The 27,530-nt window shown below is 38.3% G+C and overlaps 1 protein-coding gene across 21 annotated transcripts in view; it reads right to left on the bottom strand.

Moving 5' to 3' along the window:
• Window positions 1-27,530, bottom strand: part of MPDZ (multiple PDZ domain crumbs cell polarity complex component) — a 97,095-nt gene that overhangs the window by 12,488 nt on the left and 57,077 nt on the right. For 12 of the 21 annotated variants that reach the window (XM_074811825.1, XM_074811824.1, XM_074811838.1 and 9 more), the window contains 19 exons: window positions 25,552-25,593; window positions 21,084-21,188; window positions 20,190-20,285; window positions 19,545-19,722; window positions 17,303-17,413; window positions 16,694-16,777; window positions 13,991-14,092; window positions 12,722-12,793; window positions 9,843-10,005; window positions 9,041-9,237; window positions 6,853-6,944; window positions 6,525-6,615; window positions 6,098-6,178; window positions 4,910-5,002; window positions 4,739-4,813; window positions 3,156-3,333; window positions 904-1,049; window positions 485-568; window positions 184-377 (listed from right to left, as the gene is read on the bottom strand). In XM_074811825.1, coding sequence (XP_074667926.1) covers window positions 184-377; window positions 485-568; window positions 904-1,049; window positions 3,156-3,333; window positions 4,739-4,813; window positions 4,910-5,002; window positions 6,098-6,178; window positions 6,525-6,615; window positions 6,853-6,944; window positions 9,041-9,237; window positions 9,843-10,005; window positions 12,722-12,793; window positions 13,991-14,092; window positions 16,694-16,777; window positions 17,303-17,413; window positions 19,545-19,722; window positions 20,190-20,285; window positions 21,084-21,188; window positions 25,552-25,593 — 2,184 coding nt within the window. The remainder of the gene's footprint in view (window positions 1-183; window positions 378-484; window positions 569-903; window positions 1,050-3,155; window positions 3,334-4,738; window positions 4,814-4,909; window positions 5,003-6,097; window positions 6,179-6,524; window positions 6,616-6,852; window positions 6,945-9,040; window positions 9,238-9,842; window positions 10,006-12,721; window positions 12,794-13,990; window positions 14,093-16,693; window positions 16,778-17,302; window positions 17,414-19,544; window positions 19,723-20,189; window positions 20,286-21,083; window positions 21,189-25,551; window positions 25,594-27,530) is intronic. The other 9 variants (XM_074811829.1, XM_074811833.1, XM_074811832.1 and 6 more) reach the window with 9 other exon arrangements.

The raw sequence follows: 27,530 nt of genomic DNA on the forward strand, positions 1-27,530 counted from the left end.
AACATTGTCTCACTTTTCTGTTAGAGTAATGTTGGGCTAATTCCTCTAGGAATGGCCAATTAGCTTAGGCACAAAAATGACATGTACAGCCTTCAAGCCCACAGGATCAGAGAACCAGATCCCAACAGAAACATAAGCATGTCCAGCAAGTCCCAGACACTGACTGTCCAGGAACATTCATACCTTTTCCCAACAATACTCAGCCCAAGGCCTTTGCCAGGCTTCTTTTGGAGCTCTATACTGAGTACATCATACATGTCTTCCTCCTTGTACTGGGCCTCATCTCTGTACACAGTCAGACGAACTTTTTGCGGAGTCTGCCGGAGGACATTTATTGCTTCATCATGTGTGGCATTCCTGAGGTCAATCCCATTCACCTGCAGTGAAAACGTACAATGATAAAATGTGCAGAACCTTCTAGCAGACAAACAGAAGATGCCTAGCTAGCAAATGACAATAAAAGCAACCAAAGAAACCACCGCACCTCTAATATCTGATCCCCAGCCCACAGTCTCCCATCCTTAGATGCTGCTCCTTCTTCATATACTTCATGGATAATGATTGCTCCCTGTGGATAAATAAAACAAAAATAAATTGCATGCTGAAAGAACATGCCCCTACTTCGAACAAAAAGCAACTGAAAATTCCTACTATAATTCATCAGTGATTAACAAAGCAGTCAGATGTATAATGAACAAATTACCAAAATAATAACAAGTTAATTTATACTTTCAAGTTTAAAAGTGCTTTTTTCTTTTTTTTTTTTCTTTCCCCCGAACTGATATCTGTGGTATCTTCTTATAAATTCTACAGAAACAAATGAAGAAGAAATCTCTTCTGTCAGACATTTTAATTTCATTATTGTTATTTTACTTGAGTGACACACATATTTTTCCAACCAACCAGCAAAGTGTCTGCTCCTCCAACAATGCTCAGACCAAGACCAGTCCGCCCTTTGGAGATATCAATAGTTGTTTCACATCCAGGAATGATGGGACAAGTAGCTGGGTCAGAGGTTAATGTGGCTGGAGTTGAGGATCTGCTTGTGTCTACAACAACAATTAAACATCCTGGTTACAGTAAGAGGGAACGATATTAGAAAAGTGACTTTAGAACAGCATTTTTAGAGTTCATTGACAGCCCTACAGCAACAGCTGAACAGCTGACCTACAGAGAATGATGCTGCCAACTCTCTCTTCCCTCAGAGAAATACTATCTTGTAGTTTTAATCACATCCCATTTTTATAGCATCAAGTACCTGGATCACAGTCTGGATAGCCAAAAAAGCCACTATACATAACAGATTCTATTTAGGTTAGAATTTAAACATCCATACCAGCAACTATGCAAGGTAGGTCAAAGACAAATGAAGTATATAGTTTGTATTAAATACATGGATTCAAGGATGTCAGTCCTGCATTTCTGCAATGGGTCAAGGTCCATCTAACTAAATATTCCATCTCAGACTCAGACCTGTATCATGAGATTGTTAAGTATGAATCAAATATGGTGGTATTTCACAAGTCTAGCAACCCATGGTCAAGTCAAAGGTTACACACATATAATTTTACGGAGTGGCCCTCAAAAAGAACTTTTAAATGGCCACTGACACAGGTTTTGGAAGCAGTAAGTTTCGTGGTGTAAATACATATTCTCACAGTGAAAATATATATGGCATCCTTATGTAGCAATTTATCTGTAAATTCTGTATCTCTGGCATGTCACAAATAGATCTTTGCTTCAGCATTTTAGTCAGCTCACAATAAAAAAAAAAAAAGGCTAAAAATACTAGGAGGGGATATTGTGCAGCAACTAAAGGGAAGAATCAGCAGTCAAAATGTCTGGGATGTTCAGATTATCTCTATCACTGATGTCCTCTGTGCTTCAAGGAAACATCAAAATTACATTTTTTCCCAAAGTTAAAAAGAGGCATTTAAATCCTTTAGAGGCACTTTAGAAGGGCACTGTTTAAAAGAAATTCCACTGAAAGTAACAAAGGACTTCAGCAATCAGAAATATGGATTATGGATTTATGTTTGACAAACACTTAGGTCTACTGTGAGCAATAGATGCTGCAGGAACAGTAAACCTCAAAACTAAGAGTCTTGGCCTCTGAAGGGAACCAGGAGGACAGTGAAGACTTTTTAAGTGTAAAGCTTCTGTGTGAGTATAGAACAGGTTACTCAACTGCTCTGTTATGCAAGTTCTTCGTGTGTATGATGAGCAACTGCTCATGCTTAGTTCAAGCTAAGTAGGGTAGTCAAGGCTTAAGTATAGTAATTCTATTCAGAAGGCATAAAGTGTACATGAAATACATGAACTAAAGACTTGGAAGTGAGTCTTCCAAGACTGACCTCATCTAGATAGCTGCATCATTACTGGGCCAAAAATTGCCTACATAGCACTGCTGGAAACACCAGTGGGTAGAGATGTAGTACAAATCAGACCAATACAGAGAACGCAGTTAGGGATGGGTTGCTTATTTGGAAGGAGTCTGTGCAGAGAGAACCAGATGCAGGGCAGCAAAAAGGTGGACTTGGTAAAGGAAAGCAGGGAAATAAATTGTAAAATCAGGTAGAGAACCAAGAGGAGGGAGATATTCCAACAGTTGGGTTGTGGATGCCTGCAAATGGTAGTGAAGCCAAGTGAAGCCCAGGATGCTGGAGGGAGCACTGTTGAAATCTCCATCAGTCTTTATCCCTAAAGCTTGCTGTGGCAGGGTGAAGACAGAAGGGATACACTTGGACAAAGCAGTAGATTTTACCCTAAAACTAAATGCAGAAGGGAAGGCAACAGAATTAATATCTAGCAGGTCTCCCATGTGTTAATCTTAAGATTTCTTTTATAGTAGTACAATTGCCTATCAATACTACTGCTAGTAATAAGCAATAGAAACATGACTCAGGAATACTGGCAGTGATGTAGATATAAATTAACTTGATGTGTGCATTACTCAAGTTATTATTAGCTTCTTAGTAGTGTGTTGCTTAACCAATAACCATCGTCAGTCGCATCTTGACTCTCTAAAGGGGGAGATCTGTAATCCAAAAGTACTAGAAAATGCAACTCAGAAGACAGCTGAATGCACACAAAAAGAGAAACCTTGTTTACAAGCTGGGTCTCCAGTTAAGATAGACACACAAGGAGAATCTTACTTCTGACTGGTTCTGGTTCTGGTGAGCTGGAAGAGGCTACAGTTGCTGGCAGCTGCACATTCCTCCTCTCTGCTGGGGCAGTGCTGGAAGGGACTGGAGCTGCAGTCAGGCTATCCTTCTCTGCTGAGTTGATTGTAAGCCTCACCATTGTTTTGGATGTCTTCAGGAGACTAATAAACTGAATGATAAAGAGAAAAGCTGGTGAAGAGTGTAACTGGACTGTACAATTGTAAAACAAAAATAAAGCAGAAGAACTGTTCTGCAAACTGGAGCTACAAGTCACAATCCTGAAGGTTTTTTTGGTAATGAACAAGGACAAATATTGATGGTTTTTATATGAAACAGTAACAGAGTTAACTGTGGGCCAGACCTGGCTGATGTTAACCAAGTAGCTTCCATGAAACTTCACCAAACTATACCAGATGAGAGTGTGGCAGTCTTTTAATGGCTTCTCTTCTCTGGACAAAATACTATGTTTATAGCAATTATTAGAAAAATTGGAAAACTGGTATTGTCTTTTAATGTTTGGGTGAAGCCCAATTCTGATCCCACAGAATTCAATGCCAAAACATCTACAGATTTAAATAAATGTGCTACTTTCTATCTAGATCCTTAATCAGATGTACAGTTGGAAGGAAAATCTGAAAATATTACCTGAATTATGGGAGAGAAAGAAGGACACTAGGGTGTACACAAAAATCCAGTTTAAAGTGATACTGAAAAACCTTGAAAATTAATTGCCATCTCACAGAAAATCACCAAATCCTCCTAAGAATTTACATTTCAGTAGAATTAGAAATTACTTACTCTGTCTCTTCTTCCAAAGCTTACCTACTTCCCTGCAGACAATTTCACTCTCTTACTCATTTACTGCTTTAGAGACAGCAGTGCATCAAAGAGTAAGATGGATGCTCTAATTGCCCTTTAGTAATCTTCTCATGCCTAAAGAATCACTTTTCCTGGTAGCAAGGCAGGTGCTAGAAAAAAGCCTGCCTTCAATTCACTACAGAACCCAAACTGAGTTTGCAGAGCTAGAAGTTAGAAAAAAATCTTGTTATTTAGGAATGGAGACAGTTTTCTCCAAAGGGTTGAAATACGAGGCTTGGAATATAATGAGGCCATTATGACAGACACTCCTCATGTAGTTCATGACCTGATTTACCACTGATGCAACTCACCCATGTGAATTTACGCATATTAATTCTACTGGTTCTAATACTTCTAGAGTGGAGTAGCTACGAAGAGTCATTACTGAGCGATAGTTCATGGCTTTTATCCCACAACTAAGTACCTCTCAGTCATCAGATCTGAACCACAGGGAAAAAAAATATCACATTTGTAGCACAGAGACAGATGATTCACATAGTGTAGTAATGTAAAAGAGCATCTGAGTTTTAAATTCTGAGCTTATTCTGCAGTAATTTCCTTATCCAGACAGTGCCTGCGGATCCTTGGTTCTTTAACCAGCTTTGAAAAAGAAGTCATAGCATAGTCACAAAAACCTCACTGGTTTGTTTAAGACACAATAACCTCCTACATTAAGTGGTGTGATTTCTGTAACATTTCTGACACTTCAGAAGCACCTTTTCTACTGGATATCCCACAACAATTTCATCATCCACTGCCAGGATCTGATCTCCAACTTTGATTCGTCCATCCTGGAAACAACACAGAATAAAACACATGAGCTCTGGGTGCTACCTCAATTTTTTTTTTTTTTTCATTCCCTATTTGGATCTTAAATGTTCTCACACCTTTGCTGCTGCACCATGATCTGTTAAGCTCTTAATAACTACTCCATTAATTGTGTCTTCTTCACTAATGGCAATTCCAAAGCCTCCTTGATCCTGGGGCAAACAGAAAAATGCAAATGGTTAGGTACTGTTTTTATCGAAATGTTAGAATACATTCACTAAAGACTAGTGAAGACTGCAAATGTAATAAAAATTTGGCTTTTCACAATGCATCAATATTTTTAAACTAATCTATTTCTGAAATAGATTTTGTCAACCTACAAACAGTATATTTGCTACCAAGATAAACCTGAAACACTTCTAAATTCAAATCTAGTCCTTTGAAACTTACAAGGTCAACTGTGATTCAGCTGTTAAATTCATAAATAGGAGTAAGAAACACAAAATATATAGAAACTACAAACTGGGAAAAACAAAACTTCATGATATAGCTTAAATTAATTTTTTTGAAACCACAGAAAAAATACACAGGAGTGGAAAATACAGAGATGAAAAAATATATGCTCTTCCTGTGAAATTAGTAGATGTTTGTGGCAGAGTGAAATTTCCCTAATGCTTTCACCTAGAATTAAGTTATCCAGATACCATCAAATGTAAGATATTCCGCTGGTTAATAATGGAAGGATAGATACCTTCCAAGGAGAAACACTGACAGTCTGCAAGCATCTATCCATTTGTCCACTGAATGAAACTGTCTTCTCCATGTCAATAAGCAGGAGCAGCAATTTTTCCACCCTAACATTTAGAAGCTTCATAGTTACAGAACACCTAGCCATTTTCTCCCAGCTGCACAATTTCCACTAAATAGGTATGTTGTTTGGGGCAATTTGGTGCTTATAGTCTGCTAATTCAGTTAGTTTGAACAACTAAGGCAATGATTTTAGCTGAGCCACCACCAGCAGCTGTTTACCAAAAGCTTTGCAAATAGGACAAGAGGTGACTTCTTCCAGAGACACAGAGCAATTGGCAAATTTTTGTGAAGCTAAAGAGACTCATGAGGTGGCAAGACAGTCATTATGTCAGGAAAACTTTGAGGTCCAGTCACAAACAGGAAGAAAAGACCTCTAGAAATCTCTATTCTGACTTTCAGTAAGTAAGCAAGTTTGTTTGCCTAAGAGGGATTCCATTACAAAAAGCAAGCTAGTGAATACAAACGTGGCTGATGTGTATTTAATTTTCAGCACATACCTTAGGGAGTTCCACATACTGAATGTTTTTACATGAACTGAAGTCAGAACAAGCACTGGAGTTTGCAGCACTGGTATCAATCTAATAGAAAATGACAACATAACTGTGAGTAACTATATTCAACATTTTGCATTAAAATAAAGTAGTGCACAAAGATTTAAAGTGGGTCTGATAATTTTCTGGCTTCATTTAAACTGCTATAACCCTATCCATGGGAATATTAGATTTACTTCATAGTTCAGACGAACATAAAATAAAACAGTATTGAGCACAGCTGTACTAAATTTAGCAGCTTTACTAAAATCTCATTTGTTTTCCCCTTGCATTTCTTTTTCTTTTGTAGTATTTGCTAAGCAGACAGGGCACTCCTCTATCCAGAACAATGTTAGTATCTCAGTCAAATGAGAAAAACAAAAATTTACTTTACCTCTTGATGTTGAAGTGTCCCTGAAGTACACTGTGAAGCCTCTACTGACTTTGCAGGGCAAACAGCCATCTGATTTACTGCATCTTTATTTCTACAATAGATTCAGTTAAAGAATGTAGTAAGCATGTAGTAATACAGCACCATATTTCTTAGAACAAGTTTAAGTCTAGTCTTTTACTTTATTTTTGGAACTCACAACTCAAATACAGAAACATAAAACTCAAGACATATTTAACAACCTTACCAAAACTAAAACAGAACCACTCTGTGAAAAACTTGAGCATATTAGAAATAAACCTTTTTAGTCAAACCTTTAAACAGAACTTACCTGATAAAGATTATTTTTACTTTCGATGGTGCACATTTGATTATTGAGGAAGCATTCTGGTGAGTCCTTCCATAGAGTATTTGCCCATTTATCTATATAAAAGAAGGTAGCAATTATTTCTCAAAATACTTTAATTTGCTTATACTTTAATTTTTAAGCCTTAAAAATATCCATTATCCCACATCACTGGCTAAAGCAGCAATTGTGTAACAGAGAATGCTGTGCCCTGCTTTCACTTCCTTCTTCCAGTAAAAAATTAGTTTGATTTCAGACTAACACTGTCGCAGTGCTAAAAATGTCATTCTCTGAGTTATACTGCGTTGACTTGGCACATCATCTATTTCCACTTGCCATTGTTCACCTCATGACCAATGTGGTGATAAAGCAAGGCCATGGGAAATTTTAACCATAACAAATAAATCACTTATACTCAGCAATGAGATTACTATTTATCGAATCGCAGCTCTGCACCAGGCATTTTATCCACAGGAGTCTGAACACTGGTGCATTTAAAATCTGAAGATTTGACCTCACAGTCATTATCTTCATTTGGCAGAGCAGACTCACTGAAACCCCTTGAAACTCCTGATTCAGATATGATTGGAGGTATCACTGTCAATTTGCAGAGTAAGGCCATTATTCACTCACATTTTATTAGTTGCATTTGTTCTTGGAAATGGAAAACTACAGTGCAGAATTCCACTCTAAGAAAGGGGAAATGATTGGAAGAGGACAGCTTGGACCTACACAAAGGGCAATAATGCAACACACGCCGATGTAGTACTAATAGATGCAGAGAAGCAGCAAACAGTGAGCAACAGATACAACATACTCAACTGAGGGCTGAGCATTACAGCAACCCCTCAGCTCTCACTGTGTCCACTAGGCATGGTCACAGGGATACTGAGCCCTGTCATTTACACTGGAGGTGACAATGCAGATGCAGCACTGCTTCCAGTGTTTGCCATCAGCTTGTGAAGAACCAAGGTCAGGCTGCCAGCTGGGGAAAGGGCCATGGCCTGCCACAGTTGATAGACAGCTACTTGGGAATATAAGGAGTAAGCTCAGATGTCTCCTCTCAGAAGAGGTTGGGACAATCTCTTAGCACTAGTTTGCAAGTTTACAGCATGGACAGTAAGCAAGAAATCACGTGCAAGCAGACTCAGACAGATGCGTCTCAATGTATTCTGAGGATACTCAGCATCTCTAATACCCAGGTTTTAAAACAGATGTTTTTAACTCATTCAAGAGAACCGTGTAGCATTTAACATTGGACTCTGCAACTAACAGGTCGCTCCATGAGACTAGGTCCACAGTACCACAAATTCCGTTAGCTTCTCTCCTAGTCTACAACTGCCAACCTGCGTTGTTTACTCTCTCAGTGTCTCCTTCAAGGTTTGTTCAGTGTCACCATTCCCTCCCTGTACCACCTCCCCAGTGTCTCCTCAAACACCTCCACATATGGTTTTGAAGTTACACAAAGCATTTCTGTGAGGGTGATGTTGCCTAATGCTATCAGAAAGAATGGAAAAACCTATAGCAGAGAATACATATGCAAGTATTGTCAAGTGAACTGTGATAATATAAAATACAGCTTATGCTCACATACACAGGGAATGTTAGCTGCACATTCAGTGGTCAGGTCCCTCCACAAAGCCACTAGAAAACAGCCTGAATGTGTCATGAGATAGAAGTCCATAATACAAATGGATCCGTTCCTTTTTCCCCAATTTCATTTCCATTTCATATGTTACACAACATAAAAATATTCTGGTATTATCACACTTCAAGTAGACAAGTAATTAGAAACTCTGTAGCACTCCACAGATGGACAGACTAAAGGACTTCAATATCTTCCATGGTCTGCAACGCACTGCACTTCCATACATCTCCATAACCCAGAAACTGCTGTCATCCACCATTTTTATCGATTTTTAAATACACACACACCCCTTTACTTAGCACTACTATAACCAGAAGAAAAAAATCCAAATATTGCAAAAAATCCAAAATATGCAACTATTTGGCATACACCAGAATAAAAATGTAGTAGCATAGTGATGTCAACCTGGACAACTTGGGGACTTGAAAGTCCACTGAAGAACATCTACATTGCAGCAAGAATCTAATATTTTAGTGCGTTTTCAGTCAGTATGTTTGGGTTTCAGTATAAATTGCAAAAACTCACCTCTAATAACTCATCTGCAATCTGTAACCTGCCATCTCTGCCAGCTGCTCCATTTGGATCAATTCCCACTATAAAGACACTCATCCTGGATCGGTCTTTGTTACCAGCAAGACTAAGTCCCAGTCCTGTCCTTCCTTTTTCCAGCTCAATCATGTGTAGCTCCCCTGGTAGATTTCCATAGCGCTGCACGATCTTTTCTAAACGTAGAAGTGTGGGCAGCAAAGGTTGGATTTACATTAGAAAGTTTCTCAAGTCACCTAGAAAGTCAAGATCAGTGTCCAGTGGGCAGTATCTGACAGAAGAATCCCAAATTGGATGAGAATATTTTAAGTGTACAGCACACTTTCTTTCGAGCTAAGCCTTAAGTGATTTATAACAACATTTCCAGTTACTTGCTTTCCTTCTAATTTCAGAAAACATTAAAACTTCTCTCAAAAAAAGACTTTTCACACATAAAGGCAATAATCTTCCCTCCTGTAACACCTTTGGATAACAGAAGCTATCACATCAATCACTGCCATCAGCTACCTAGAGCACACTGAAGTTCTTCCAGTAGTCCTACGTAGGGAATTTGGACCATGGAGGAAAACAGAGACTGGAGTGCAATGAAGAAGAACAAATTAGTTTTATATTTCACCATATGCATTTGCACAAGCACCACTGAAAGCTGTCAGCAACACTTGACACCCAAACCACAAAGTACACGAGAATTAAGTAGTTCAAACTGGATCCCCTGTATCCCCTGCTACAGTGATATTTCCACACTGAATATTTCAAACATTATCACAAAGGACAAACTTACTCCAACTGTAACCGAACTCATCCTCCTTTTCCATATCCTCTAGGACTCTGATAGAAGATGACTGTGCAACATCACAGCTCATTCCTGAAAATGCTGAAGGAGGGGGCAGAGGCAAGCTACAAAGCGAAGTCTTTTCTGGCTCTAAACTGGATTGACTGAATGCCTGTGGAAAATAAGAAAAATGCAGTGGCTAAGCAGATGCAGACTCTGTGTAGGGCAAACTAGTATATAAAAATGTCAAAATGCCAATGACTATGGCTTTGAAGTTTAAATACCAAGCAGCTGGAATTCTAAATTAGTAACACGGCACAGAAAGGCTGCAAGAGATCAAAGATACAAACACCAGGCAAGGTAAGAGTAACATCACTCCAAAATGTATTCAGAAGCAAACAAAACTCACAATAAAAGCCCAATTCAGTAAAGTTTTATGTGCCATTTTACATTTCAGAAAAAAGTCTCTTACAAAAACTCAAGTGATTTTTTTTAATGCCATATTTGTAAAGATTTCTGCTTCATTTTATTTTTAAAAGCCACTGCACATAAATTCTTCCTATCATATGCTTTGGAAGCCAAAAAGAAGGAAAGGGAAAGGAAACAAAGAACTTGGTGCTTTCAAAAATGCCTCCAGAAAAAAGAAAATAACTGGCATATTAACTGAAAGGACAATTTAAAAACAAAATGAAACAGACAATAACTGAAGAAATCCACAGTAACTGGACTTTTTCAGACTTATTTACTGGTTTCTTATAAACTGCATAGGGGAGATAAAATAAAGGATACAGATTAAATCACAAAGGAGACAAATACTCTTGGTCTTGATGTATGTGGTCTATTCATATTCACAAAAAGTTAAAAAGTATAAATGCACAACTACTGAAATATAATGACTAAACGCCCAAATCTACAATCTGACAAGCCTCCATTCAAGTCAGCTTCCCTGAGGAATATGGACTCTGATCTGGGATTTGTCTAAGTGTTTGAATTTTATATAATTTTGGCTTGTTAAGAATAAACATGTAGGCAAGAAACTCCTGTCTGAATATCATCATTCTGAAGTTTAGGTATGCCCAAGAGACTGATATTTGGCACATCAGCTGTTGATGTAAACAAAAAAAACTTTAGATGAAAACCAAATATTTTTCCAACACTAGGATTTTCAGGTGTTGCCCTAGCTTCATAGCCCTGTTCTCATCATTTCAGCTTTGATTAACTCCATTAGCAAAAGTTTGAACACCATGTCAGATGGTGTCTCTGGGTGCCCAAACCACTAAGACAATTTCTTCATCAGAAGGAATAGTGAAATGGATAACAACATACACCTTGGAAGACTTCAATCTGCTTTAAATTGAAGGTGTTGAAAAAACTAGAGTTTCCAATTTAGTCATACTGAGATTTAAGGAAGGTCCCCTCTCTCAGGGGAAATGAGTTACCTTCACTGTCTGTATACTCCAAAGATTTAAAGAAAGCGAATGCCCTGTTTCAGTTCCCTTATTCTGTTTCTGCTTGGAAAAGATTCTCCTTTCATTCAGGAACTTCTTTTAGGAGCTTAAGTAGGAAGTCATTAAATGTCAAAAGTGTGGGGATGTTTTAATATGGCACCCAAGCCAATCATTTTTATAATGCATATAAATGTTACATGATTTTTTGTATCATTATATCAGTCACGATCAGTCACAGTGATCTGTGCTTCAAAGCTAAGACAATGCCATCCTGCTGAAATGAAACCTTGCATCACTAAACCTCATAGAGGAATTATTTACAGTTTATGCAAATTATACTCTAAAACTTGCTAAGAGTTACAGGGCAGACAAACTTCAACTGAAGCAGCAAAATTCTAGCAAAGACACTGTTACCTGCCAGATTCAGAGCAGGGTGCAAACACTACTTAATAACACTTAAAGTGATTTTTCATAATCAAAAATTCATGTCCTCACCATGGAGAAAAGCTGGGGACAGACCTCTACCTCAAGGAGGGGTGAAGGGGAGAGTGGGTTCTAGAAACACTGATTTTTCAGAGTGCTTCCTAGAGTTTTAACTAGAAAGCTACATAACATACTGAAAAAATTAGGAAATTTTTCTGTGAAAGCAGACCAGATCAGCAGACCTTATAGTAGTCTCTGTGTTTTAAAACCAAAATTAACATACCACTTTAGTGGCACTGTTGGTAAATTACAGTGTCCAAGAACTTTGCAAATTAAAGAAAACATGACCAAAAAGAAAACCCCAAAGAAAATTGCTGTCAAGGACCTCTGGAAGATCTATAAGGTATGGATGTACGTTACATCCTGACAGATTAGCACTTATGAACTGCAGCTGTCATAATCTGATTGACAAAAAAATGCTTCTGTCTGTACCTGTTACACATACATAAATCTGAACATGTCCGATGTTTAAGGAAATGCTGAAATGAAAGTAAAAGCTAGGCTCCTTTGTGAGAAGGGTAAAAAGGGTGTTACAATGCCATTTGGGCGGAGGGGACCACGTCCTGCCTCCAGAACTCAGCCTGCCACGCATTCACCACCAGCAGCAGAAGCTGGCCCCCGCAGTTTACACACACATAAGACTTTTGCTCCCTGAATCGGGCCACACACAAAAAAACCTAAAATGCTTTTAACTTATGAAATACCTTCAGTGTGCCATGACACAGTATTTCATTTAAAATGCAAAGCATCAGACAGTGAATGAACCCATATGGCTACCAGCGTCACTCCGATCACAGCCAAGCAAATATTAAAAATGGCAACAACTCTGGAGCAGTATCACTTTCAACAAAGAAAGCACACGTGAAGGAAGAAGCAGTACTCCAGAAGGTATCACAGGCCATGTACAAACATACAGCACACGTATGGTAGGACCCACTCACTAGAATCAAGACAAACCTTGAATGGTGTGGGAGCAAAAGGGTTAGTTGGGGAACAACGGAAGGTAACCCTAATTGGATTCGATACCTCCTACAGTAATAGAAAACAGCAATCCACATGTTACAGCGCCTTTGGCAATACACAGCATTACTAATGAATAACTCATTTTCAATTACAGATTCATTTTACTAACTGCAGCAACTTCATTAACTCCATTTATAAATGAACAGAAGTATTTAGAGGGTTATTAAGGACCTGATTCAGCAACGTTTCTTACTGTACATGAACCTTAGTTCAGCAGAAGCAGAGATGACAAAAGGCCATTCTTATCTCAGTGTTAAAAAAAGGAATTATGCAGAAACTGCAAAAACATTAGCGTTTCTCTAAAAATACGTGCTATTTTCTTCAGAAATGCTTTTGAAAATATAGAAAATACAAGCCATCATTTATGTTACACTTCTACTCCCTCTCCCTCAGAACTGTAACAAACACAGACAGATTTCAAAAACACACATGTAATTATACACCACATATCATATATGTTCATTGTACATTTGATATATTTGACAACATGGGAAAATAGACAAAGGGCACAATCACTCCCAAGATGTATAATCACCTAGAAATTATTAAATCAGAAATGCATGCACATAAGAATTAAGCCTTTATTTATTACTGTGTTAGAAGTTAACTCTGTTCCCAATATGAGTAACATGCAGTAAGCACTAACCACAAAAAAAGGAATCTAATTTTTTAATATTTCCAAAGATGTCAGCATCCTGTTCATGGTGCATTGAAAGAATTTTCAAGAAGCAGACGGAAAATATTTTCAGCATCATGAAACAAAAGCCGCCAATTTTTTTTTTTTCATGCAAAAAGAAAGAAGATATATCAAAGCTGGAAAGTCCTAACCACATAAAAAGAAAATTAAGTATACAGAAGCAAAACACCTCACACTGATGAGAGAGTTACACTCTGATTGGTATTTTAACATACACCACAGTCACTGATTTTGTAATTGAGAACCTACTCCTTTGGTAGCTCTGATTAGACCAGATTTAGTGGTTATTATTAATGGAGCTAGCATTTTTTAACTTCTTCAGAACTCTTCTATGTGCATACATGTCTGTGTCTTTCTAATTCACTGAACAGAATTTCCACTCTCATCAGCACAATATTTTATCCAAACTGGTATAAAAGAATTTAAATGCAGAGAGACACTAATGGCAAAGAAGCACGCATATAATGTTTGGTGAGTCAAAAGCAGATAGTGTGTCATCATCCAACCTTGTTAGTGCTGAACTGAGAAGAATCAGCAAACGGGTTAGTGCTGCTGAAGACAGCTGGCCTACAGAAAAGACTGCTCTGCGTGAAAGGCAGGGAAGGGTTCTAAAAGGAAAACATAGTAGAAACTAAGCAAAAACATTTTTAAATGAACCCTTTATGACTCATGGAACAAAACATATTTATTTAGCAGTTTGTGCTAACCAAACAAGGTCTGCTTCCTGCACTGTGCTACAGAGATGTGAACGTAAACAAAACTGTATTTTGCCCTGTGTCTGTATCAGCCATGTTTAGCAGAGAGAGGGGAAAGGCACCAATCCTCATACCTGTTCTAGCCCACAAAGTGCATAAAGTCCAGAAATCAGCAGTGTGACCAACAGAAAATTTACTTGCTGTGATATTTGTACAATTTTGTTCAAGCATCTCAGCATACGGGATACTCTTACACATTAGTTAATTATAAAATTGTGGATTTTTGGATTAGAAAAAACACAATTCCTTGTAATAATGCAATATGTTTAATTTTATTTTGAAAACCACATATTAGTTCTCATAATTTGATTTACTTGTGGTAACACACTGTGTATTTTGCAAAAGAGAAGGTTTAGTAATATTAGGCATCTCTAAACAGACTTCATATCTAATAATAACTTTTACAGATCACTTTGTGTGTGTGTGCATGCATCTATAATTTTCTGAATTTATACTTTAATTAAACTAAATTCTCTGGTATCCACCTTTAACAATACAAGGTACTTCCTTATTATTAACACAAAAAGAGTTTTCATATTTAGACAAAATTAAAAGGTTATCATTTGACCATTTATAGTCCCTATGCAGTTTTTGTATTGCACTCTATTTTGAGATCAGAATCTGTTTAATAAAGAGGGAACAGGTCTGATTTTGCATAGCATGTTGGAAATACTGTTCAATATATACTTAAAAGTAATTTCTACACTAGGTGTATCCAGGCAATTGCCTAAATGTCTGAGGGCTGTAAGTTCAACACTGCTCGAAAATAAGAATTATACTAAGTGGAAAGGAATGTGAAAGGTTTGCAGCATCAACTGATACATTTATATCACAGTAATTCAATCCAGATATATGGTGCTACTTAAAAATTTTCTTAAAGCATTTGCTTTTTTAAATGCTCCTGAAAATAGCAAATGCATCCCTAAACATGTATTCTCAAACATTTTGCAAAACAAAAAGTAATGCAATTTGATAAGACAATCTATGTCTTGGTCCTACAGTATCTTCAGCAATGAGAAAGTAGAGCTGTACATGAACAAGGTTTCTTCACTGGCAAGTCACTCAAAGTCAACAGGCAGTTTCCCTACAGTGCAACAAGATTTTCTGTTTACACATGTGATTCCCATTGGATTTTGTCTTTTGTAAAGAGAAGTCTGGGAAAAGTAATTTGCCAGTGTAAGATCCTATTACACTTTAACCATTACATTTGTCATCTGCATAAAATTTTAAATTGTATCTTGATGAAATTTTAAGCAACTAAAATAAGCATCACAAACATTTTGTATATAAACAGTGAAACCCTAGTAAAAGAGAAAACAAAGTGTCAGCCACAGTAATTCAAAATCTTGCCTTTTGTATTTTGTCATGACAGCATAGCACCTAAAATACTACTGCTAGCTCAAATTCTAATCCATGCAACAGCATTGTATTAATATGGATGACTACCATGATAAAATATGGAGCATTTGATTTTGCCTAAACAGTTAGTGTTAGCATGTTTTCTCACAGTCTAGGGCAAGAAAAGCAAATGCTAAGACAAAGGGTATTTTTCCTTTTACTGTTATTTTTTCAAAACAAACCCTAAAATAACAGCATTTATTTTTACTTTTTTTTTTTTTCTTTTTTCAACTAACTTGTGTTCAACATTTTATTAATGTGTCCAGAATGCTATGGTATCAGAAACTAGCTAGCATTTCAGTGCTGTTACTCTACAAATTATGTGGGACCATAACCATGGTGATAGAATAATTCTTACTCAGACCAGTATCAGTATGAAACACAGATCTGATGGATAACTGCTTGCTAGCAAAACTATCAACTAGCTTTTCACAGTCCATTTGCATTATCTGTGTTATTCTGGAGTACAGTTAGGATCTCTAACTACTACAGTAGCCTGAATGAAGAAAACAAAGGGGAAGAAACTGACTCATAAGCAACATGTCACTTGAAACTCACTGCCTTGCTAAATACATAGCTGTACCATATTAGATATAATTACTGTGTGCAGGCAGCTAGCTATCTGGGTGACTGCACATGAATGAAGGCAGCAAATTCCCTTATAAGATCTTACTATAAAGTACAGATGCAAGTTTCAAAAGATGAAGACAATATATAGAATGCCATTTACATAGATCACAATGCAACGCATATGTACAGTAAAAGCATTTGCAATGTTTCTGCTTACAGAGAAACAAGGGTTAATAAACAGTCAAGAAATAACCAACAATCTTAATAAATGGAAAATAGAGAGAACAAAGAACTACAATTAAAAATAGTAAAGGAGCATTCTCTAAATAAAAGTAAGTTGTGATAAAGTAATGGAAGCATTCCCATCCCAAACTGGCCTAAACATACAGCAGTGGCAATTCTGTTCACATCACAGGAAATGCAAAAGCCTCACTTCAGTAGGTATCAATAACCAACAATCAATAGAGCTTTTTCATGCAACTTTACCTTAGATGACTGACGATAAAATGGATTAGTAGTTTTCTGCCCACAGGGAGCAGAAGCTGAAGAAGGGCTATAAAGAGACTCTGGCTGGGGAACAAGAGTTATAAGACAACTAGTAAATAAACACGCAGCTTACACAGACTCTACAATGAGGAAGTTTAGTTTCTAGTAATGCAAGCAACCTATATTAAAGCTCAGTAGCTTTTGTCTGCAATGTCCATGCAGCTTAGTGACAGAAAACTTCCGTGTACTTCTAGGTCCTTTCATTAACGTCCAATGAATTTTTTAACAGGTGCTGTATTTCTGCATGCGCTCCTCAGACATGCTGTCAATCTCTAAGAGCTGGTTTTAGTTAGACTCCTACTCTGCCCCCCAACAAATTATCTTTCTTGAGGCTTTTCAAAATAGTTTGAGGACGGCGTGCTGGAGGGTAATTCCAAATCCAAATCGATTTCATTCTAAATGGAAATAATACTTAAATCAAATCTGTTCCTAAAATAGCTGAGATGGAACTTTCAGGATTAAAAATCCCATTCCCAAACACCACCACCTTGAACATTTGTTTCATCTATTACTATGTCTTACATCTCTTTTCATACTTTTTATGCTTACCCTTGGTCTGCTTATAATGCTCTGTACCATAAAGACTACAGGATTGCCTGCCTTCCGTATGGCTTCCACAGCTTGTTCGTGGCTGGCATCTCTGAGGTCAATTCCATCCACCTGTAATTGGAAGGCCTCATCTTAACATTGCAAGCAGCTACAAGAATCATGATTCAGGTTTGGATTTTGGTTAGAGAACTTTCACTAAAACCTAAGCCCAAACCTCTGTTGCTGATGGAAAGGTTTCTACTGACTTGGCCTGAGGTCCCTCACACACAGGTTTGAGATCTCCAAAAGCACTGAAAGGACATCAAATAAATATTCTTCATGGTTTTAAAAACAGGTTTTTCAACATTCTTGGTACAGGCTCCATGCATTTTCCCAAAGCAATGTAACAGAAGAGATATAATAAGAAGACATAAGGTAATCTGAAGAGAGTGGTAGCGTTTTCCAAATATCGCTTCCTGCAAAACCTACCTCAGAACAACCTATCTCCCAGGACTTTATGAGATATACAAACTGAAACTTTTTAGGTGCTGGAGGGTCTTTCATTGTGGGCTATTATGTCAGTACAGTGTCCTTTTTTTCCTTTCTTTTCTTTTTTTTTTTTTTTTTTTTTTTAAAGCAAGATAAAACCAATTTTAGCTACTAGACACTTTGCCCAAAGTTAAATTTTTAGGTCAGAGCTGAAAAGCTTTCTCTCTTCTGGAAGAAAACATTTACAAAGGATGGCTAAGGACACGTTTTTGCCTCATTGCTCTTCATGCCTTCCTGTGTATTGGTTTGTCTTGTGATCCAGGTAAAAACCATGTGTTATGGTGAAGTTAGCATCAATAAAGCATTCTCACAATGACCATAATAAAAGCTAGAAGCTAACACAGAAAGGTTATTTGTTAGTGGCAATTCTTGCACACACAGTTATATAATTAGGATTACCCCTACCTTTTTGTCTAACTCTACCTTAAACTTAACCATCCAGTGTAAATAAAGTGAGAACAAGAACAATCTGAGAGAGAAAATTCTAAACCTATGAGGAACTGAACACCACTATGGCTCTTCAACTCCCTATGTCTGAAATACTGTAGGGACTAGCAGAGAGAAAAGCCTACATACGTCACAACTTGAGAAACTGAAATAATCCATTCAGAAACAGTCATATTAACACAACATTAGTTACTTAATTTCACTCACCCACTCCAACTTCTGCAAGCATCACTATCAGAGACAATTGCTGCATTCATAAAAATCTAGGTATTCAGACATAAAGAATGCTTTTTAACTTTGTGGCCATGAGGCAAAATTCTACCTCCCAACTTGCCATACACTGGAAACTCTTCCATCCTGCTATAGGAAGTGCTACCTGTATCACAGTATTATCTCAAGATCCTTTATATGGATCTTGTAGCAGACAGTAAACTGCAGTTTACGTATCACCATGTAAAGCAAGCCCTGTCTGATCCAGGGGAAGAACTACCATCTCTATCACCCTGCTTGTTACGTTCTTACTGATGAACAGTCAGCTAAGGACATCCACCAGGGTGAAGAGGAGTGCAGTTCCTAATGGCCTGACACTGGAGACGGGGTAATGTCTGAATTACTGATAATCATCACAGGAAAGACACATTTGTTTCAGTATGTTCATTCTTCAGTATCTTTAAGTGAGAAAGAAGTGGTTGCATGAGCACAGGATTAGCTAAGCAGAACAGAAATAGATAAATTCCTCTCTGCAACAGCACTGGCTACCCTCTCCTCAGGCACAATGCTCTCAACTTCTGTATCAAATCCATCTTTCTTCATGTCAGCAGGAAAAAAAATATGTCTCCCTTAATTCCTGCACAAGATGCACAAGAATGATCTGATCTGATTCAGATTTAAGACGGAAATAAGGTTAGCATTTATTTCCATGACTTGCTATTCACTGGTCATTTCTGTTGCTATCCAACATGCAAAGGTAAAACCTTTTAGCTGCACCAAACTGAAGTTTTTTCCTACACATGGTGGCTTTAAAACAGGCAGGTAGAACTGTTGGCTTTGTAGACCCCTGTTCACACATTCAGTCATCTATGCTTTAGGTTGTACATTCAACTTAAAGCTGTCTGCCCACAAACACCAGCAGATGGTACTACACACTGTATGGCTCAAGTGGTGCCAGCTGAAGCAATTACACAGCTGTTGGCCCAAGACCACACATTCATCTCAGCAGCTCCTGAGATGTCAGGGGTATTGCAAGCAAAAGGCACTCGGCTGGTACCTCCACGATACGATCTCCGGTTTTCAGTGTTCCATTTTTGCCAGCTGGGCTGTCTTCCAGGATGTGCTTGATAAAGATCCCTCTCATCATTTCTCCATTACTCAACCGACTCCCCATCCCTCGTCCTCCAACAATGCTGATCCCCAGTGACTTGCTAGGCTCTCTCCAGAGTTCAACCCTGTTGTGATAAAACAAGGACCAAAATAAATGAAAATCTGTTGTGATTATGACAATGCTGTACACTGAAGACACCTGGATTTGCACAATGGCTTAAAAACATTCAGAAATAACTCCTCCTTGGAAAGTTTTGTCTTTCAGTGGGAGTTATCTACTGAACCGCTCAGAAAATCTGTGTCTACTGCTGTTTTCTTTATTTTAGATTCTAATCAAAACTTCAAATCCTTCTCTTCAACCTTCTTACTGGCTCCCAGTCAGCCAATAAATTATGAACACAATAAAGAAGCTGCTAGATTGCATGGATTTAACCCAATGGCAGTAAAAATCAAAAGTTAATTACTCCTGCAGTGCACAATATATGTAAGTGCAACAATTCTGTTTTCTTATTCCTCTTAAAATGTATTACAGGTTTCAAAATTTTTCAATTTCACATGAGATTTTATACTGTGCAACTAGATCTGCACTTACTTTCTGGGATGGTTCCAGTTACTGAAAGCTACATTTTGAAGTTCACTTTCTTCTCCCTCCCCCTCTTCACGTTCTGGAAGCTCTGGGAGTTCCCTGCTGATGAACAAGAACATGCAGTTTATTTTTAAAGAATCCACATAATCACTAGATTTCACTGCAAAATTTCATGTATTAGATCACCCTGCCAGTATTAGAATCTGTACACAGGGTTCGTGTAATGAACTTCTTTTTCAGATGTCTGTTAGAATACATACTGTGTTTTGGATTCCCTGTCCAGTTGTCTCGGCAATTAAGTTGCTATCAACTGACAACCACAGAATAAAAGATTCTGCACTTTGGTACTAGAATGAAATCAAAGCTGAAGGTAATTATTTATTGTTTCCAAAATGGAAGAAATTACAACAGCAGCATTCAAAAATTTTGGAGATTCATTTCAAGAAAACAAAAATTGTCAGTCACTGAATATTTTGGCCTATAACTGTAATGAACTTTTGAAACTCAAGATAAATGACAGTATAATTCATTCTTTCCAATATAACTTCTGGAAAGATCATCAATGACAAATTCTCATGTTGAATGTGCTGAGCATTTGTGGTAATACATAAATCAAACTGCATGGTATTTAAGAGAAGTTTAGGATGAGGCAGTATTCAATCTCCTTTTTGGGTACATCAAACACCTATAAAAACCCCTGTGAAAATGTCAGAAAAATTTGCTAGCCAAAGCAAAAATTATATTCTGAACAGCTCTTTATTGTAATGGCTACTGGTCTGAAGAAAATCATCCATCTTTCAGCTCTTCTAAAATAAAACATACCTTCCTAAACTGTGCCAAGTGTATGGAAAGTGTTCCATCTGAGAGCCCTATGGGAGAAAACAGCGTCTTTAGACTCACCTGACAGTATGTGAAGGAAAAATTTCAAGTGGCACAGTTCCCTCTGTCTGTTGTCCCAAACTGGCACTGTACTCATCTAAATTTTCTGCTGGCACATACGTAATACTGCAATAAAATAGGACATGATTAAAGTAGCACGAAGACTGCTGGTCCTACTTCCACTGGGTGTGAGGAATGGATATGCGGAAGCCACTCAAGACTACTTCACATAGTCATTGACTTCAAAGCCACAGTGCTGGTGTGTTGGGAATAAGGAGTTACATGAATCCTTTGTGACTTCGCAACAAATACACATTCATGGTCAAATTAGGTAGCTGAACAGCACATAATTTTCTGATGGCTGGCCACTCCATTTTAAATAAATGGCACCTGAACAGAGAAAATGGTGTAATAGAGACAATCCAGCTTCAGTCAAAACAGAGATTCCTTGTGCAAAGACAAACACTGAAGGACCTGGAGGTGTGAAGCACCGTTACCATCCTAAATGCTGGCTGAAAATGCTTCTGTAGATTGGCTAGAAGAAGGTTTTATGCTTTTCTGAGTTGGTTATGTAACTGTTAGGTTTCTATGTTTTCAACGAAAAATAGGTTTTGGACATAAAGGTGTGTTCCAGCACACCACCTATGCCACAGGGAGAAATTCCCTGCTCAGTTCCTTCTTCCACCCCTTCACATGCACTTCCAGCCAGCTTGGGACACTCAGACAGTCATGTTTCACCAGCCAAATGACATGCAGACTCCTGAAGCCCTGGTGTAACCCAATCATGTTTGAATGCCAGAAACAGAAATGGTCCAATAGACTGTGGAGGGGGAAACAAAGAAAAGGAAAAAAGATTAAGGCATGAAGAATATTTCTCAAAAATCTTCCCTCTACGGGCAAAAGAACACCATGATCTAAACAGGACTACTTAGATGGTCCTCTTTTAACAATGCTTTGTCTTCTTAAAAACCTGTAATTGTTCGATAGCAACTTAGCTATCAAATTCAAGTCTGTTAAGTAAGGTTAATGGAAAAAGAACACACAAAAACCTGTCTGTCTTCCCACCCATCACATGGTTAAAAGAAATATGAACATATTTCCCCACAGAACACACAAGGGGAAAAAAAAAAATCTTGACCACTTCACAAGGATGTGTAAGCTGCTGAGGAGAGACTCCTTCAGCTCTGAGTCTCTCACTTACTTGAAGCCATCTCCTGTCTGTCACTCCCTGACTGCCACTGATTCCCCCCTCATTATTTTTCTGCTGAATGCAGCAAGCAGCGGAAGGCAGAGCAAACAGACTTTCATATGACTAATGCTCTCTGTCAAAAACACTCTACCAAAATTTTCATAAGAATCATCTTTGTCTTCTTTGTCTGTGCCCAAACATGTTCTCTATTTTCTCTCACATCTACCACATCTAGAAAAGTGCAAAAGGTGGTCATTAAGAAGGTGCCTAGGGTGCTGAACAAGAGGAACTCTCCTGTTCTTTTAAGGGAAATTTCTAAATCATACATATTATCACCAGCTTTCTCTCTTCCTTAAATCTCCTCCCTCTTCTGCTTTGGCCTTTTTTCAAACACACAAGTGTTATGTGCTTGACATAAAGCATTTTCATTTTGAAGTGCTGAGGAATTAACATACACTAAGGAACAAACACTCAACAGAAGGTCACTGACTCTAATCTGTCTTTCCTGAGGGTATTCCAGCACCGGGAGACACACCAGACACAAGGCAGTTATTCTGCGAAGCCCTGTCAGTGAAACCAACAGAAGCAAGAGGGAAAAGAGTTTATGAAAATAATCATTATTACTTCTCAGTCACCTCCAACTCCAAATGCATTAAATGATAGCAAAGTGCTAGCATTATGGTCACAAAACTCTCACGGGGCAAATGCTGCTGCAGAAGCATCATCCAGGTAAGCCCTTAAGAATACCTTGCCTCTACAAAAACTGTGAGATATGCAAGCTGCATTTCAATGCAACAAATTGTATCATTCATCCAGTTACATTCATCAGTTTCATCCCAATCAAATTCATCAATTTTCACTCTAGAAAAATATGTAGGAAATAATGCGTTTTCCCTTGAAATTTTGACAGCTGCAGTACAGAAACCAGAATTGCAAGCAGCATTTCTGCTCGCTAGAAGGTTTGGACAATCTCCTTTATGCTAAACGGCAGCTGGAAGCTAGTGTTCAAAGTATGGAAAGCAGAATGGCAGGCTCCTAAAAAGGAAACAGATATGCCCAGATTCAGCCTGGATGTGGAGTGTGATCACTGATCATAGAGTGTCCAACAACTTTCAACTCTTGTCCAGACCTTTTGTGCAAGGAGCACAAGGCAAACAATTATGCAGGGTCCCAAGATCCAAGGGCAGTAGTAGCCCTTGTCTCATACTTCTGTGCAACATCAGTGTTACAGATCCGTTAAGGGGGAGGCAAACCATATGCTCTCCAACTTCTGGGATACCTTGTTGTTTTTCATTATATAGAACATTCAAAAGGTACAGCTCAAAGGATGCCCTCAAACAGTCTTATATGCTAATACAAACCTTTCAAAACATCTCTTAGGTAGGTAAGCTTCCCTTTCTGTGCACAGCACAGGAACCGAGAAGAGATTCATTCTGCCATTTTTAAAAATACATCTAAAATTGAGCAACAGAATTACCTAATTGATTTCCACTGATGGCATAAAATTTAGATAGCATCACTGGGAGGTGTTACATTTTAGCTCTTTGGTAAATTACATTATTTCTATTTTAGTGCTTAACTACAGTTCTAATTGCCTAATTTTAAGCACTTCATAAATACAAACCTGAACACTTACTTGCATTTTGCAAAAAATAGCATAGAAAATAAAAATAAATTACATGGATCAAATGCATGAAAAGGTATATTCTGTGTAGGACTTTGCATTTGTTCCTTGCTGATGATTTCCAAAGTTCAGTTAACTGCAAAGGTCTCCCTAGTTGCTCTTATTAGCTGAACTGTATTACTCATGTGACTGCCCTCCTCGCTCTCCTTTGTACATTACTATTGAAATGAAAAGTTATATAAAAACCTAGCTTCACTATAAATATTTAAATATATATGTAAATATTTAGGAAATACATATACCAGAAAGTCATCTTTGCTAGGTGGCTGTCTGTCCTGTTCCTGCCTTCTGTAACACACAGCAAGGTCAGAGTGTACTAAAGACCTTGGATTTATATCTGCCAAGTATTTTTTCCCTGTTTAGTACTTCATCAGCAGACACCCCACAGTTAATCAGATCCACCACTTGCTGGATCGCTACTGTAGCTCACTGATTGGAGGTTACAGTGAGGTCTGAAGACATCCAGCAACATCCTGAACAGCTCAGCATGTGACTGGGATGATGAGGGGCCCAGAGCAAGAAGGGTGTTGGGCTCCTCTTGTCAACTCTGTTGACGCTTGTGCTGTAAAATGGAAATAAAAATCCACCCAGGCATCTGAATATACAAATACATATACAAAAGGGAATGATAATCGCCTTAATATGGTCACAGGGAAAAGAGTAAGAGAAACAAGTGCCAGGAAATAGGGATGAAGACACAGAAAACAGGAAACAAGTAAATGACTGCTCTACTACCGTGTTGCATTTCGTATCTGCAAAAGAAGTTAGAGTTCAACAATTTCAAGGGAAAGTATACGCAGAGTTTCATAATTTCCTCTCACAGCTGTACAGCTTGAAGGAGAAAGTGTTCTGCTTTTCTTTCTTGAGAGCTACAACCACCCTCCTCCCCACAGAGATATGCACTAGCAATGAAAGCAATGACGATGGAAACACCCAAAGGGTGTACATATGAAAATATCTTGTAAACACAACACCGCATGCAGTACAGAGGAACATTTATCACATGCTTGACTGAACAGCCACACAAAACCTTGAACACCAACAAACCAAATAACAAAGAATGGAAAATGTTCAGGACAAATTACTGTCATTAACACTTAAGGTCTAACTTGAACGTTTTTATACATGAAGAAAGTAAAATGTAAGTGCCACAGAAAATATGACACTGAGATTAATCCAGATATCAGTACATTGTACTCATGCCAATTCTAGCAGTGAACCCTGCACACACACGCGCGCATACACGCACACACGTGGTCTGAGCACGTCTGGGGTGGCTGTCATATTTAAAAATATTAGCAATGACTTTTTAGAATACAGGTGTTTTCATTCCAGTCTTAGGAAGTATGCTCCAATCTTCAAGTTTAAAGCCATATATATACACACATATACACACACACCCCCACACTCTCATACCTTTTTTTAAAAATCTATATATACACATCCACATGAGCAGCCACATGTGCATGCACACACACACACACAAACAGAGAGAATATGTACCTATATCTGGATATATCCCTGACATTACTATGGATGTCATAAAAGCATGGAATGATATTACAGACACGTTGCAACACAGAGCCATAATAAGTTTCTGAATCGCCAATACTCACACATAACAGAGGGCCTGATCATCAGCAGGTGCTGGAGAAGATCTAGAATGTGAAGCATACGATGCAGCATCTTTTTACAATGGTGTTAACAAATGTCAGTGTCTCATGCTGAATGCGAGAGGCATACTTAATGTAGTTAAAAGTGCAAGCTGCCTTTTTTTTTTCTCCTTTTTCTTTTTTTTTTTCCACCTCTGCTCCATCTACACCTCCCCCAGAAAGTATCTGCCCTATTATGTCTATAGCAGTGATTATTAACAATCATGGAAAATGGAATTGCAATCTATCTTTTATTTCTTGATCAGGAATTCATTCCCACACTTTAGGCAGGTGGATTCTGATTCAGCTCTGTAATTATCTAACAGATATTACAAGCAGCTGCTGCTGAGCACAAAATCCTGGCTACTGTTACAGATATGTAAGAGCTCCTGGCAAGGTGGAGTGAGAAGTGAAACAGAATGCATTCTGGTAAGACCACACATCTGGTTTTCACACACAAAGCGGGGAAAAATTAAATACCTAGGTCTGAAACTCAGATTGCTGATTCCTGAACTATGCAAAATTAAATTTCCTTTAATAAAATAAAATAAAGCCTTTATGTGACAAGAATAGCTTATTACATTTTATCAGAAAATAACGTTTGCCACTGAAATACAGTTCTGAAATTAAAATACTTCTGCTTAAGCACTTTTTGGGGGCACTCTGCTACCCCAAAAAAAAATCTCAGTCTAAAAGTTAAGGTCCCAACTTTGCAGCCCTGTATGGATAAAGAGGAATGATATCTACATTGCCACACCTGAGTGCCTGTGCACCCTTGTTCCCCAAGGAAGACACCAAAGAGACTCAACTTGTTTATTAGAAATGCTGGCCCTTATATCACTGTGGCAGGTGCATCTGCCCAATGAAAACAGAGCTTCTTGGCTGCTGAAGCGTAGCAGCTCCTGACTGCCTTTGTTCTCATGGCTTCACAGTAACTGGGGCCTTTGGCCAATGGGAGCCGCTACTGACTACAGGTCAGATTCGGCCTGGGTATAAATGGAGTCCCCTGGGGGAGCCATTTGGAGCTTGTCCCCTGGAGAAGCATGCTGAGATTGAGGACTCTCCCCTTGGGTTGGGACACTGCCAAAGGAAACTCCTTGAGGTGACTTGGGTCAGGGTCCTTCCCTGACAACTTCCTCGAGGTTGAGAGTCCTCACTTGTCAGGTGACTGATAGAGCATTTTGGGTTGCCATTAAACCCTAGGGAGTGGGGCTTTGTTCTGCATTTTGGGTTGCTGTTAAACCCTAGAAAGTTGTTCTGTTCTCCTCTCACAGACATTCGAACCTGTAATTTACGGAGAGCTATTTAATTGTGTTAATAATAAATTTTTTATTTTTGGTGGTTGGTGGTTTATTTGAGAGCCTTCATAACAAATTGGCGTAGTTGGCAGGATGTCGATAGAGGAGTTATTACAGAAATATAGTTGTGCCCCTTCTCCCCCAGATGTACAATGGGCGAAGGAGAGATGGTTTCATCCAGTGGAAGTTGCGAGAAAGTTGGAACAAAGCCGGGGAAGTTGGTGGATAAGCGGAAGTGAAGGAAAAATGTGCGCCATATTAGGTGCCTGCTTAATTCAGGCGCAGGATTACTTTGTAGTAGTGGAGAGAAATGCCTTAGGAGGAGCAGCTGGAAATCAATCATTTAAAGACAGAATTCTTATGAGAAAAAAAGAGAAGGCGGTCATTAGAAAAAAAAAATTGAAATTATGCTGGAACAAGCAAAAAAGCCCCCTAGTGTTGCTCAGATTTGAAAGTTAATTACCAGTGTAGATCTTGAGGAGTGGGATGGAGATATTTGGGGAGAGTCTGATGAAAGTGGCTCGGAAGAAATAGAGGAATTGGAGGAAAGACATGTGCGACCTCTCATTAAAACAGAAAGGCATACGGGTCCACAAGGTGGGAACCCCCGAACCACTGTCCCTATAATCCACTGGATGGGACCTG

Source organism: Strix aluco, chromosome Z, assembly GCF_031877795.1.
Source record: "Strix aluco isolate bStrAlu1 chromosome Z, bStrAlu1.hap1, whole genome shotgun sequence".
NCBI lineage: Eukaryota > Metazoa > Chordata > Aves > Strigiformes > Strigidae > Strix > Strix aluco.